Source organism: Suricata suricatta, chromosome 6, assembly GCF_006229205.1.
Source record: "Suricata suricatta isolate VVHF042 chromosome 6, meerkat_22Aug2017_6uvM2_HiC, whole genome shotgun sequence".
Lineage (NCBI taxonomy): Eukaryota > Metazoa > Chordata > Mammalia > Carnivora > Herpestidae > Suricata > Suricata suricatta.
Window position 1 is genome coordinate 44738021 of NC_043705.1, and position 16246 is coordinate 44754266.

Sequence of the window (16246 nt, forward strand, 5' to 3'; positions counted from 1 at the left end):
GCGATCAGGTTGTCTTCGGTATCTCCTAAAGAATGCCTGTCTGCCTTTTCATACCGCCCACATCCATGTGGCCACAGCTCAATCCTGGAGGCTTTACACAGCCTTCCCTGCCTAATCTTTCCTATTCACCCCATCTCCCAGGGATCTCTGTCCCCTGAATTCGTACAGAGCCAAACTCTTTGAATTGTCCCGTTTAGACGATACTAATACTCTACCATTACTGTTTACTTAGCCTTAGTAGCTTGTTGTTACAGACCCAAGTAGGCTGAAAACTCCTTCGAGGTGACAAAAGCATCTTACATTAATTTGTAGGCACGTGTTTCAGCATTATTTAATGGAGTCTGACACGTGGCGGCTGCTAATTTGTTACCCAGGCTGGTTAGTCACACTGGAAGTGAATGATAACAATTTTCTTTCTCTGTGTGAGTGATGATAGAGCCTCAGGCAGGCCTGTAGAAAACAGAAAGCCATCATCCCCTCGAAGAAGAGTTGCCAGAGCAGAGAACAAGGGCCAAAAAGGGAGATACCCAGAATCTAAAAGACAAATGTTCCAAATGCATCAGTTTATTCAATTTATGCAACAGTTTTCATATGAGAAATTCCAGGCAGCGTTTCTTCTCTCAGTTCCTCTGTCTTTATTTTCATTATTGTGAGAATACGTAGTTACACATTTTTGCCTGAACAAGGCTTCCGGCAGCTTCAGAGGTGCTCTCTTGTGTGGCCCTAAAGGCCAGACCTTTGTTTTCCCCCACAGTGCACCTGGGTTCACCTTGCCCTCCAGCCATCATTCTGACACCAGAAAGCAGTGGAATTAACAACTGAAACCTGGGAAATAAGAGGCATTACTGATAATTCCACTAGGGGAAATGAGAGCATAAGAATAATTTTAACCTAGTAATAGGTCTCATATTCAGAACCCCACTATCAAATGAGACCCAGACAGGAAGAAAAATGTCTCTCCACTTCCAACGGCCTGACAAACCCTGGAATAATGAGTTGCTTTATTTGAAAGCAGGGGAGGCCATTTTCCTCTGGCTGGAAGTGGTGGGGAAGACCGAGGGGGGGTGTCAGACTGTCCACTGCTTTTAAAAGACGGGATGGGGCCTCGTTGATTTTACACAGGCTCTGTTTCTCCGCTGCATGTCCTCCACCCTGTCCATATTAATTAGACAGATGGCTAAGTCCTAACTGTAGCTGTCAGTCAGGGAAAATTCATGGTTTCTTGCCTAAATGATGATATGTGACCTCCTCTTTTCAGAGATAAGATTTTTTCTTTTTAAAAAAGGAATCATTCCTTTAGAATGAGTTTCAGTGCTAAAAACTGAATGTATTTCCCTAAGTGTCATACCCTTGATTTGTATAGCAGAATCTTCTGCTGATAACAGTGTTTTTTAACTTCAATTTTTAAATAATACAAATAAATACAAGTAGACAGTAATTCTGATTAAAATAAAGATGCATGTGTTACTGATATCAGTTTATTGAAGCATTACCATTAATAAAGTCTTTTATTGTCACAGAGAAGAGTGAAGGCCAATTTTGATGCATATATACTTTATCTTAATACAAGTAGTAAAAGAAAGAAAAAGCATCAGGGGCTGTTTGCTGATATGCACTTATTCCCCAAATTTCTCTATGGCCTTGGCAATTATACTCCAATTGGATGCTCCTTTCCCATTTTCATGTAATTCTTCCAAAGCTGGAAGAATAAATGTCCAGAAAATATTGTCATACAGTGCTGTCAATGACACAAGTAAATGGAAGATTCAACACTTTAAATGTAATACTTGCTAGCCAAGGCATAATTTAGATAAGGTTTTGAGCTTGAATTATTGTGTATATATATATATATATATATAATTTGTTCAAAAATTAAGGAAGACTTACAGAAAAGTGCATTTTTTTCATACAGCTCTACTGAAATTATTGTGAGCAAAAAGAGAAATTGAATTTTCAAGTGAATAATTTTTGGGCTGAAGAAATCTACTTTATTTTTTCCACCTTAGCCCCATTATCATCATTACATACGCATAAACAAACCATCCACTGAATGTCCAGAGTTCTTACACTTTCTCTGTCTTAATGGCATATGATGTTCACTCTCAGTTTCAGTTCGAGAAAATGATACCAAACGGAGGCTTTGTTCAGTTGACAAACAATAAAATGGCTTCAGTGATAGAACTGTCTTTTTCACCTTCTTAATCCTATAACACACAAGTGAACTTTCCATTGGCAACTTTTGCAACACTGTTCTCAAAAGAGCAGATGCAATGATTCAAGAGGTACAGTTGAAGGGAGAGGGCAGTAAAAACCAATAACTTTGTGCAATTACGGCAAACACAACCATTATTCATCAGAAAATTAGAGGCTACATCTAACTAACAAATCTCTTGATCCCAGTCCTGTGGATGGAAATTTACATTCAAACGGAGCACCAAAATAACTTCCCTTCTGGGGGCAGTAAAGATTATAACTAGTTTCTCAGCAGGAATGGCAAGGCCAAAAGTAATTTCCCTTGGGGAGGAGGCCTGGAGTGCTCTACATATTCAAATGACAAAAAACCGGTTTGGCCTAGACCTGTGGCTCACATCAGGCCAAGGAGCGAATATAACCCTGTATAAGATTCTCAGGGACCCCCAAGGGAGAGCACCCCTAACTAGTTAACTAGTCTTCGGGGCCCCATTATTTAAAGTAACCGCCTGTGAGGTTACTGACAGTACTAAATCTACCGGGACCCATTTGATTGGAAGCCCAGAATTCCTATTTGGAAAGCAAAGTCTTAGTAGCTACATGGCCTGGACGTCCTGCAGAACAAATCCCAAGTAGCGTTAGAACGCGCTAAACAGAACTATACTATCCAACAGGACAGGGAGTGAGTTAGGCGGATAGAGTCTTCATCCTAGGGATGAAACTGCCCTTTCAGGTTCCACAGGGAGCGTCATCTACAGCCTGGGCTGCGCGCACTGACGTTCCCTTCCTCTTAAGAGCCAGAGAACACCACCCCGGGTGTCTCTTCTCCCGCCTGACCCAGCTCGCTCTGCTTTCTCAAACCCTGTTGTTTATCCGCGCTTGTGCGCGTCCCGCCACGTAGGCGGGGGAATGGCTCTGGTTGGGGTTACTTCCCCGCGGGCGCGCCAAGCGCAAAGCAGACAGCAGCCGGCTGTGTAGGCGCGCGAACCTTTAGGCCTCTGGCGTCCGCAGCACGCACACCTTGGCTGGCGGGTATTGCCAGCAGTAAGGGGCGATGCCAGAACGTGCAGACTCGCCAAGAGCCTGTACAAACCGAAGTCCGTTCTCCCTTCCCACTGATTGTCAGTTTCTTTGGTGAGTGCTGACACCAAGGCAAGCACGGATAAAATCTTCCTCACTCCCGCCTCGCTCTCCCCCACTGGCCCAGCCTTGCTTGTACTTACAAGTCCACTCTAAGAGACAGCTTCTGGCCACTTGTTTGGAATCCAAGAAAACAGAGCATGGGGCTGTGCGCAAAGGAGTTATTCAGCGAGTCTACACGGGGAAGCAGGGATTCCCAGGGACACCACAGGCACTGGGAACAACACACCCTCCAGCCTTTCCCTACAAGCAAACCAAGGCATAGGGACTGGCGAGGGTGTAAAGGGAAGCTCAAAATAAGGATGAAACTGGAGAAAAAAAAAGTGAGCTTCTAGGGTAGAAGCGCGGGGCAGGATTGGGAATAGGTGAAGCAAACTTCTGAACCTTAAATTCAAGTTCTAGCAGTGGGGCGAATAGGTGGGGGCCGTTAGTGGGCGCGGCGGCTGAGTGTGCAGTTTATTTTTCTGTGTAGATTTTTTGCCTGGAACGGCTGAGGCTTAAACTTCCGCCGCGAAGACGCGGGGTGCCGAAGAGGGAGGAGGCGACTGCAAGGATCAAAAGTGATTCTGAGGCGGAAGTGTGAGCCGGGTCGCTTCTCACAGGTCCAGGTAGTTTCCCAGGCCCTCCGGCACCACCTTTGGGGGCTCTTTGCTCAAAGCGCACTCCCTCCCGCAGGGGATTAGGGGGCGGAGTAGAAGGGATGAGGTGTGGAAGCGGCGGACCCAGCAGCTAAGAAAGTCAGGAAAAGTAACTGGCTATCGGAGGTGTTGATTCCAGAGGGCGGAGAGGATGGGGCGGGCCCTACTTGCCAACTACTTGTCCATCATCGGCGGCAGAACTTGCACTTGAGGATTTTCTTAAATGCGTTTTGGAAGTCTTTGTTGAAATAGGCGTAAATGACAGGGTTGAGCAGGGAGTTCGAGTAGCCCAGCCAGTTGATTATGGCGCCCAACAGGGTGGGCATGTGGCAGCTGCTCTCACAGAAGGGCAGGACTAGGGCAACGATGAAGAAGGGCAGCCAGCAGAGGATGAACGTGCCCATAATGATGCCCAGCGTCTTCACCGTCTTCCTCTCTCGGGCCAGGGCCATCTTGCGCTTGGCTTCTGCGTTGCGCTCATTCTTCTTCTCGAAGGAGGTGGGGGCGTAAGGGATACTACTGGTCTCCCTGGGCAGCGGCAGGTGCTCTTTGGAGTTGCCCACCCGGTGCACTTCGATCACCTCCAGGGCGGCGCCATCGTCACCCTGTCTCACCGCGCCGTTGGTGCATAGAGCCCCCCCTGCCTTGTTCTCCACACCTTGCCTCCATTCTCTGCTCCCTGGCTCTCCATTTACGCTCTTCTTGGGCTGCGGAGCTGGCGACACACCGAAGCGGGTGTCCGGTCCCTTCTTCTCGACCTTCTTGACTGTTTTGCGGATGCGGAAGCGCGCAGCTCGGAAGATGCGCCCGTAGAGAACCAACATTAGCAGCAAAGGGATGTAGAAAGCCCCAAAGGTGGAATAGATAGTGTAGCCGTGGTCCTTGCTAATCGTGCACGCGTCGGGGTCCGAGCGGTCTTCGGGGGTGCGCCAGCCCAGCATGGGCGGGATGGAGATAAGGAAGCCAATGAGCCAAGTGAGCGAGATGAGCGCAGCGGCGCGCCGGGGCGTCCTCTTGTTCACGTAGTCGATGGGGTCCGTGATGGCCCAGTACCTGTCCAGCGCAATGGCGCACAGGTGCAGGATGGACGAGGTGCAACACAGCACGTCGAGGGCAATGAATAGGTCACAGGTGACCTGTCCCAGTGTCCATTTGTTGAGCACCTGGTACAGCGCAGCCATGGGCAGCACTAGCACCGACACCATGAGATCGGTGACAGCCAGCGAGCCGATGAGATAGTTGGCCACATTTTGCAGGGAGCGCTCCAGGGCGATGGCGGCCACCACGCACGCATTGCCCAGCACCGCGCAGAAAATGAGAGTGCCCAGCAGCAGAGAGGTGACCACTTGGTAGCTGAAGGTCACGTCGGAGATGACAGTAGCGTTGCCGCGTGTCCCTAAGGGACCCTCGGACAAGGTGGTGTTGTTGCCCGATCCAGGGCTGAGCACATCCATGCCTGCGCGCCCGGGGGGGGGGGGGGGGGGGGGGGGGGGGGGGGGGGGGGGGGGGGGGGGGGGGGGGGGGGGGGGGGGGGAGAAAGAGCTGCGTTAGGATCCCCCTCGCCCCTCCCCCTGGGGTCTTCCACCCCTCCCTCTCTCCAGGGGAGTTTCAGGTGGAGGGGATGCCGGGACTCAAGCAGGAAGTTCTTACTGCTCTGGCGAGGGGATCTCCGAGGAGCAGCTCCTAGGCGCTCCCTGGCTCCCTTGGTCCAGCAGACTCAGAGACTCCAGCTGGGAAAGGAGTTCTCCAGAGAACAGCTCCGGGACCTCTGCGCGGCGGAGAGGTGGCTGGAACGTCTGTTTCTCACTGTCCATTTTACTCTGCCGCTGCCCAACTGGCTGCCGGAGCTGGAGTCTCCCCGCTAGCCACCAGTCTTCACTCCTAGAAGTATCTGGAATAGAGAAACCTTGTCCTCTACGGTCACTCTGTGACTCTCCTCTTCCTGCTTCTCACCCTTCCTCTTTCCCACTCTCTCCTTCGGTCTCCTTTCTTCCTCTTAAGCCTTCTCTCCCTCTTTTTCCCTCTCCCTTTTCACCCCTCGTTCAGTCTCCCTCGTTCTTCTCACTCCCCTTTCTTTATCCCTCTGTGTCGCTCCGACAGCTCTGACAGTGTCCCTTCCTCCTACGCTAACCCTCCCCTCCAAACACTTCCCCAACCCTGAGTGTCTCTTTCCTCTGGGTCCCCGCCCTCCTCTCCCTCTAGCTAGGCGTCTTTTCATTCTAGCCCTTTTTTGTCGGCAGAGATTCAGAATTCGCTTCCACTGGATCCGCCGCTGGTCACACCGATATTACAACATGTAACTCCGCCTCTCACCCAGACAAACTAGAAAAGGGGGGAAAAATCCTAACTATACGTTGCTTCATATTTCTGTCAAATTGTTAAGCAGAGTTAGCAGCACAGAGTGACAATAGGAAATGAGACATAGAGCCACATGGAGCCTGAAGAAGGAGGTAGACAGCCCTTGGGTTAGTCTGTAAATTCTTGTTAATTGATGGAAAGAGGACGAAGTGTTTCTTAGCTTATGAGAGAAGCCATCCCGTTCATTATCTGACAGTCCAGCCTGACTCCCTTGGGGAGGATGTAGCCTGGGGCTTTATTTATTTATTTTAACCTTGGGGAATTAGTGGGGAGAGGGATTCTAAAGGGCATGTAAACGGACAGGTAAATAGCAGCAACTCAAAGTGAAGGAAAAAACTCAATTCCGTATGTATTTTACACACCACAGCGCACACACACACACACACACACACACACACACACACACACAGGCTATCCATCACCATTGCCTTTTTATTTTCAATAAACATTACCACTTTTCATAGCTTCGTGACGAGTCAATGTACAGAAGGGAATCTTTTGCCAATGTTCTGTAAATAACTTGGAGCATTTGATACAGCCTTTTGTTTCTTTTACCAGAGCCTGCAAACCTCTAGGGTGAACTTGATGGAACCCCTGGTCACAGGCCCCCAGTTTCTCTTAAGCGCCGAAATGGGCTTCAGCACTTGGGACAGCTCTAGGCAATAAGGGCTTATGTCGCCACCTTCCGGCAAATGCTTTGGAGCGCCACCTAGAAACCCTTGTCTTAGAAAAATTAAGCAAGTATTAAGGTAATCACATAACTTCAAGAAAAAAATACGGTTATTAAAAAAAAGTAATATTAATTTTTGTATATCTTCTGCTTTCTTCAAAAATTTCCTTTATTTCCCTCTTTTGCTCTTAATCGTGTATATCAAGCCTATTTTATTTTCTAGCTCTTTTTGAAAGTCCAGAGCATCAGCCATTTACAAGTTCGAGCCAGGAACGGGGCATTAATAGAAGCTAGGCAGATATTCACCTGTATTTGTTTTGTGCTGACAATGGCTGCACTTTGTAACTCATACATTCGCACACATTCACCAACGGGGGGGGGGGGGGAATAGTATTGGATTTTGCAAATGGGGTTGACAACACAGAAAATGAATAGACTACTATGGGTTGGTTCTAAGCTGTTTCTTTCACCAAGAAAGGCAAATTTAATCCCATTTGAACATAAGTAAAGAATGAGATACCTAATATAAGGGACAAAATATGGAACAAAGTCCACTTGTACATTCTGATTGCATGACTGGAGTGAAGGAAAAGTGCAGAATGCAATCCTACAAGCACAGATAGCAATAGTCTTAATATTGTGTTCAAATTTGTGCTCTGAATTTTATGGCTTTGAATTCTCCAAGACTAAACAAAAGAGCAATCACCAAAGCCACAACAATAAAAATAAATTTAATTGGGCTGCTGCATACAGTACAGGGCAATGTGTGTGGAGATGGATTGTTTTACAATGTGGTGCTGGGCACAGGTCCCACTCAATCATTTCAGCATGCCATAATAATGAACCTGACATTTATAATGATTCATGGCATCAAAAGAAAGAGATAAGTGTACACAGAAATACTGGCTACAGACTCTGAAGATGTCTTTTTTAAGATTTGTGAAGGTGCTTATTCCCCTTTTAACAGCTTTATTAAAATATAGTTGCGGGTCCAAAAATTATGATAGGAAAATAATTAAAATCTGGATTCTCAAAAGATGAAATTTTGGAAATAGAGCTGATAACATAAATAAAGGGTAAAATAAAAGAAATTAAAATTTTAAGAAGTAAATATATGCATATCAAAGACATCCTTGAATAAAAATTGTGTCAAATTTAGTGCATATAAATCTATGTCAGTAAGTATGCCAGCCAACAATATGCATTCATCTATTGGATCCTAAATGGTTTAATAAGTGAAAATTTTGTTTTTTTCCTTTTCAGGAAAGCTAAAATGATTTAAATCTGTTATTAATTATATTCATGAGCACTGGTACTTGCTACTCTGCTATAATATTCAAAAATGCAGCATTTTTATAAGTTGAAAAAAAATCACAAGTACTTCATGTTTTCCTTACGAATAATGTACATAATATTTCAAGCATTTCATTTCTTACAATTTATAACAAGAATGGTAGGCACTCTTATGAACACTATGAAGAAAATAGAAACATGTAAAGGCTATACAGCAATGATTATGGGATTAATCTTCAAGTGGCTAATAGTTGTTATATAACCCTTTATTGAACACATAATACTGTGATATATATTAAAAGCACAATGATGTTGCATTTCTTCATTTTCACACAGTACTGATTCTTCTATATTTAATGCTTAATGACACAGAATCCCAGATATGCCAGAAGAAAATGGTGCGAACCAAAGATCTGGATAGTTAGACTCTTGTTCTTCAAGGCCTTGGAATTTAGCCTAAAGAAAAGCTAGTCTTAAAGTGGATGTTATTGATGACATCGTTTGATCACACACACACACAAAAAACCCCTTGCCATCATTCTGCTTTTATTTCTTGTTTGAATTTGCTAGATGCAACTTGTCAGTTATGGATCTGGAGTAGGATACATCATCCATCATGTGAAATTTCTCAAAAATAGTTTATGAGAGATGAAGATTTTTAACATTTTCACAGGAAATTTGATACAAGCCCTGCATTTTAATGTTGTTCTTTGACTAGGGACATAAGATAAAAAGATATTAAGCTGATAATATATTTTTTAAAATATTTCCTATAAACTGTGAATGTCCTATCATTACTGAAGGTTCAATAATGGTTGAGGGTTCTCAGTAATTGATAAATTTACCCATAATCCCCAAATTATGGCCGATTTTTCTATTACTGAGGAAATAATTTACAGAGCCAAGAGTTGAAAATATACTTAGGGAGACTGCAAAAGTGATTTCTAAAAGCTATTAAACAAACTTTTATTTTTTTCAAATGGAAATTAAGGCAGATTATTGTTTTCATGTAAAGATACCTTTCTGAATTTAGTCATCAGATAGTAAAGCAATAGGGCAATTGTAGTTCTTCCACAACCGTGGACATTTTTACTGAAATTCACTAGTGAAAAAAATACATCAAAGAGTAATGTTTGCTTAAATAATTTAGGAAATGCAGTCTTCTGATTATCAGTGAGAATTAACTGGCCATTTATAAAAAAAAAAATGTAACTAAAATACCAGAGAAAAAATTCTCCTATAAAACTGAGCACGCATTTTGTGTGTGTCAATCCTCACCATTCCCCTTCCTCTGATGGTATCATTCCTCCACTGCTATTTCTACCCATCAGGCACTTCTTAGAGGCCCAGAACTGCACTTGATTTTTAGTACGAAAATACAAAAAGTGGGGCCTCAGTCTGTGCTCCCAGAACCATTAAGATTGGCCTGGTTCATTTAATACACATGCTAAAACCACAACATATGGAGAGTGGAAAAAAAATGTAACATATATTCACTAGCTGTAGGATCTTGGGCAAGTTGACTAACCCTCTTGTTTCTTCAGTAGTAAAATGAATGTTATTATAAGTTCATGAAGACTAAATGGCCTCAATAAATACCCAATAGTTTAAACAATCAGAGTAGTAACAGGGATGCAAAATAATAATATTCTCTCTCTACTGATAATTGCTGAGCAGTGTGGAAAAGAGAATACATAGGCTTAGTGAAAAAGCAAGAGGTCGGTCAGGTGAGAATTTATTGTGAAAACAATTTACACATGGATGCGACATTCTTCCTATTCCTTAAAGTATTTTGAAAGTTTGCAATTCTTTAGAAAATTCAGAGTATAAGACAAGTAAATAAAGATAGATATGACCTCTGCATTCCAAAACGTCTTGACTTAAATCACAAGTTATTGAAGGAGAGGAAGCATGTCAACAAAAGTTCAGTAATCACTATTGAACAGGATTCTTCCCCTTTTCTGGAAGCTTAACCAGTTGTTTAAAAGCATAAAATAAATAATTGAAATTCATAAATCCCAATAAAATGTATAAAAGTATGATTTTAAAAAGCCAGTACCTTTGCTTATGGGTAATTAAGAAAATTTAGTGACAAGAGTTAGTAAACGTACCTTCCTGAGCTCAATCGATCTACATTGCTTTCTTTCTGATGGTATTTTTAGGGCTCATGTTGGAAGGATAAAAACATAGTTGAGGGGCAGACTGACTGTCTCAGTCAGTTAAGTGTCTGACTTCAACTCAGCTCATGATCTCAGGGTTCATGAGTTTGAGCCCCACATCAGGCTCTGTACTAACAGTTCAGAGCCTGGAGCCTGCTTCACATCCTGTGTCTCCCTCTCTGTCTGCCCATCTCCTTCTTGCAATCTGTCTTTCTCTCTCAAAAATAATAAACATTTAAAATTTTAAAACAGAACAAAGTTGAGATGAAAAACATGTTTGAAGTATTAGCTCAGTATTTGCTCTTAATCCAAGGATAGCTGAAAATTAAATTCAGTCTAATGATTATTTGAAACAAAATTTAATTACTGTATTAATCTAACAATAGTTGGAGGGAAATGCTTTCATTTTTATAAGGTTTAGCAAAATCTTTTTTGTCATAAAACTAATGCCAATATTTGAAGCATTATTTTAATTTTGTTTTAAAACATGTCCTTTATATAAAAGCAATAATTATGATTATAAAATACCAACCTATTACTGTGCCACTTGGTCTGTTGAAGCAATAATCTGTTAGTTGGTAGTAGTGGCTCAGGGCCACAGTTTTGGATCCAAATGACTACTCTCCCATGTATTAGACTTAATTTTTTTCCTTAAAATTTTTCACTTTATTATGCATTACATAAGATTTATCAAAAATTAAGAATAATATATTGTAAAGATTACTAGAGTAAATACTTATATGATTAAGAAAAGCTTAAGAACAAGAATAGTATGATACTATGATTCTACTGATTCCTCTGTTTGCTTTCAAGTTGAGTGTTTGTCATTCTTATGAATTACTTTATACTTTTACATCATCTATGTGTGTCACTAAGCAGTATAGAAATGGTATCATTCTCTATACATTCTTTTGCAACTTTCTTTGTTTGCTCAACATTAGCTTAGTAAAATTCCTCTGGACTGATACAAGCACCTCTAGCTCATTCACTTTCATTATTGTGTGGATTTAAATTGTATGGATAATGCCACAAATTATTTATCCATTCTCTGGTTAGTGAGACTTTAAGTCTTCTCCAAATACTTGCTTTTATAAACAATGGTTCAATGAGCATTCGTGTGCATATCTTTTTTTAACTAATGTAAACTAGATCAATACTTTTCAAACAAATCACCTGGGGATCTTGCTTAAATACAGATTTTGATACTGTAAATCTGCAGTGGGACCCTAGACTCCTCATTTCTACTAAGTTCCTGGGTAACACTGATTTTGCTAACCATACTTAGGGTAGCAAGGATCTAAGCATCCAGAAGTGGAATAACTGGGATATGCCCCAATTCAGCATTACTAGATTTAGACTAATTCTTCTCCAACCTATTTTTGTATAAAATTGCATGATCACTGTTGTGAGTTGAATTGTGTCACCCAAAAAGATATAAAGGATTCACTGTCTGTTAACTGAGACCTTTTAGGAAATAGGATCTTTGCGGTGTCTTCAAGTGAAAATGAGGTCATATGCACTTAGGGTGGGCCCTAATCAAAAGAGTGATACTCTTATAAAATAAAGGAAATTTGGACAAAAACACAAAGAGAAGAGAACCCCATGAATACACACAGACAAACAGGGAAGAATAGCATGTGGAGACAAGAGGTAGACATTGGAGTTAATGGCTGCCACAAGCCAAATAATGTCAAGGACTATCATCAGAAACAGACAAGTCTCCCCATTAGAGAGTTTGTGCTGTGCCAGCACTATCAATTCAGGTGTCTGGTATCCAGGATTGTGAGAAAATACATTTCTGTTGATTCAAGCCACCCAGTTGATTGAGTTCGTTACGGCAGCCCATAGAAACTAATACAACCACTAAAAATGTGTATGTTTTCGTTGCTTCATCAAGGTTGAGTGTAGTTTCATGTTTCTTTGCTGAGACTTATTGGATCATAGTTTGTGCTTATCTTAAACTGGGTTCTTTGTTGTTGTTGTTGTTGTTGTTTACTTACTGATTTTAAAGTCCATTATATATTATAGGTATTCATTTTTTTAACATTTATTTTTATCTCTTTATTTTGAGAGTGAGAGAGAGGGCAAGCGGGGAACGGCAGAGAAAGAGAGAGGAAAAGAATCCACACAGGCTTTGTACTGTCAGCACAGAGCTCGATGTGGTGCTCAAACTCATGAACTGTGAGATCATGACGTGAGCTGAAATCAAGTCAGATGCTTAAATGACTGAGCCACCCAGGCACCCCTATATGTATTCATTTTTTTTTGTCATTTGTATTATTCAAGATATTTTCTTTCACACTTTGGCTCAGATTTTCACCTTTTAAAAGTGTCTTTTGATAAATTTACATTTTTCAATTTAATGTAAATGAATATTTCTGTTTTTGTCCTGTGCATTTTCTGTTTTGCTCTACCTTGAGGCCATAAAGAAAAGAGTCAACAGTTTTTCTAATTTCATATTTAGTTCATCTAGATTTGGTTTTTGAGCATATCATGTGAGGTAGGGATCTGCTTCAGTTTTTACTGTAAGATTCAAAATTACCCAAAACCATTTATTTGATAGTCAAGCCTTTCTTTCCCGGTTTTAGAGTCTCCTCCATCTTACATTAAGTTTTCGCATACAGATGAGCTTGCTGGGCTCTCTCTTGTCTTCCATTAGTCTATCTCTACTCCAAAACTACAGTGTCTTATTTTTTAAAATAAATTTAATCTCTCATAATATCTGCTCTATATTCTTCCTTAAAAGTTTCTTGACTGCTCTTGGCCCTTTACGTCAATATACATATTAACTTTGAATCAACTCTTCTACACAATTTTCTTGCAATTATGATAATGTGGAAACAACAGATATCTTTATGATAATAAATCTTATATGTGAATCTTCTTAACCATTTATGTAGCTCTTTCTTGCTTTTCAGTAAAGTTTTTTATTTTCTCCATTAATGGCATGAACAGCTTTGGGTAGATTTTTTTCCCCATAGGTACCTTATTTCGTTGTTATTGTTGTTGTATTTGTATAGATGACAGCTAATGTGAATGGTATTATTTTTTAAATTATATTTTCAGTTGTTATGGGTATATAGAATGTGGTTAGCTCATTTTTTATTTTGTTTTAGTTTTATTTTATTTTTGAGACAGAGAAAGACAGAGCATGAATGGGAGAGGAGCAGAGAGAGAGGGAGACACAGAATCTGAAACAGGCTCCAGGCCCTGAGCTGTTAGCACAGAACCTGACACGGGGCTCAAACCCACAAACCGTGAGATCATGACCTGAGCTGAGGTCAGACACTTAACTGACTGAGCCACCCAGGCACCCCATGGTTAACTTTTTAAATTGATTTATCTTTGGTGTACTTAATTTTATTTTTTTAAACATTTATCCACTTTTGAGAGACAGAGAAAGACAGAGCATGAGCAGGGAAGGGGTAGAGAGAGGGAGACACAGAATCTGAAGCAGACTCTAGGCTCTGAGCTATCAGCACAAAGCCCAACCTCGGGTTTGAACCCATGACCGGCAAGATCATGACCTGAGCTGAAGCTGGATGCTTAACTGACTTAGTCACCCAAGCGTGCCAAAACACAAAGACTTTAGAACAAAGACTGTAACAAAAGACAAAGAGCACTACATAATAATAAAAGGCACAATCCAACAAGAAGATACAAAAATTGTAAATATTTACACATCAAACAGAACACTCAAATAAATTAGACAGGTCACAACAAACAAAAGGGAATGAATCCATAATAATACAATAATAGTATGAGATTTTAGCACCTCAGTTACATCAGTGGAAAGATCATCGAAACAAAATCAATAAACAACAATGGCTTTTAATGACACACTGGATGAGATGAATTTAACAGATATATTCAGAACATTTTATCCTAAAATGGCAGAATACACATTCATTTCAAGTACTTACAGAACCTTTTCCAGGACAGATCACATATTAGCCCACAAAACAAATGCCAACAAATTCAAGAAGATCAAAATCATACCATGAATATTTTCCGACCACAATGCTATGAAACTAGAGGTCAACCTTGAAAAAAAAATCTGGACAGTCAGCAGATACATGGAGGTTAAATAACATACCAGTAAAGAATGAATGGGTCAACCATGAAGTAGACATAAAAAAGTACATGCAAACAAATAAAAATGAAAACACAGTGGTCTAAAACCTCTAGGATGTAGCAAAAGCAATTCTAAGAGGAAAATTTGTAGCAATACAGATCATCCTCAAGAAGCAAGAAAAATCTCAAATAAACAACCTAACCTTACACCTAAAGGAAATAGAAAAAGAACAATAAACTGACCCTAAAACCAACAGAAGGAATGAAATAATAACTATTAGAGCAGAAGTAAATGACATAGAAACTAAAAAATAATAAAATAGATCAATGAAGCTAGGGCCTGGCTCTTTGAAAAAAATCAAGAAAACTGACAAACCTCTAGCCAGATTTATCAAGAAAAAAGAAAAATAACTCAAATAAATAAAATCCCAAGTAAAAGAGGAGAAATAGCACTCAATACCACAGAAATACAGATAATCATAAGAAAATATTATGAAAAACATTATGCCAACAAATTGGACAACCTACAATAAATAAATTCCCAGAAACATATAAACTACTAAAACTAAAATAGGGAGAAATAAAAAATTTGAACAGAAATGCCAAAGAAATTGAATCAGTAATAATAAAAAAAAAAAAACCCTCCCAACAAGCAAAAATCCAGGATCAGATGGCTTCACAGGTGACTTCTACCAAACATTTAAGAAGAGTTAATACTTATTTTTTCAAAGTAGTCTACATAATAGAAAAAGAAAGGAAAGCTTCCAAATTCATTCTATGAGGGTAGCATTGCCTTGATATCAAAATTGGATAAAGACACCACTAAAAAAGAGAACCATAGGCCAAATCCCTGATGAACATGGATGCAAAAATTCTCAACAAAATACTAGTGAACCAACTATAACAATACACTAAAAAAATCATTCACCACAATTGATTGGGATTTATTCTGGGTTGCAAGTGTGGTTCAATATTTGTAAATTAATCCATGTGATACATCACATCAATAAAAGAAAGGATAAGAACCATATGATAATTTCAATAGACACAGAAAAAGCCATTTGACAAAGTGCAACATCTATTCATGATGAAAACCCTCAAGAAGATAGGTTTAAAGGAAACATACTGAAAGTAATAAAGACCATGTATGAAGAAACACAAAGCTAACATCATCCTTAATGGAAAAAAGTTGAGAGCTTTTCCCCTAAGGTCAGGAAAAAGACAAGGACATTCAATCTCGTCACTCTTATTCATTCTAGTACTCGAAGCTACAGCAAACAGACAACGAAAAGAAATGAAAGGCATCCAAGTCAGTAAGGAAGGAGTAAAACTTTCACTATTTGCAAATGACATAATACTCTATATACAAAATCCATAGACTCCACAAAAATCTGCTAGAACTGATACATGAATTCAGTAAATTCGCAGGATACAAAGTCAATATACAGAAATCTGTTTCATCTCTATACCCCAAAGAATGAAGCAGCAGAAAGAGAAATTAAGGAATCAATCCCATTTATAGTCACACCAAAAAATAATAAAGACCTGTACTCTCAATGCTGATGAAGAAATTGAAGACCATACGAAAAAATAGAAAGACATTCCATGCTCATGGATAGGAAGAACAAATATTATTAAAATATCTATACTACCAGAGCAATCTACACATTTTACACAACCTCTCTCAAAATACCAACAGCATTTTTCACAAAACTAGAAGGAAC

At 40.4% G+C, this 16246-nt stretch overlaps 1 protein-coding gene across 1 annotated transcript; it reads right to left on the reverse strand.

Moving 5' to 3' along the window:
* Window positions 1–1444: 1444 nt before the first annotated feature.
* Window positions 1445–5937, reverse strand: HTR1A (5-hydroxytryptamine receptor 1A). The gene is made up of 2 exons (XM_029941376.1): window positions 5619–5937; window positions 1445–5424 (listed from the first exon to the last, which is right to left on the reverse strand). Exon 2 carries the CDS (start codon window positions 5420–5422, stop codon window positions 4154–4156), a length of 1269 nt encoding a protein of 422 aa, XP_029797236.1. The 5' UTR covers window positions 5423–5424; window positions 5619–5937; the 3' UTR covers window positions 1445–4153.
* Between the last annotated feature and the right edge of the window lie 10309 nt (window positions 5938–16246).

What these genes read in the sequence shown, in the direction of transcription:
- HTR1A (XM_029941376.1), bottom strand. Translation starts at nt 5,422, where the DNA reads ATGGATGTGCTCAGCCCTGGATCGGGCAACAACACCACCTTGTCCGAG.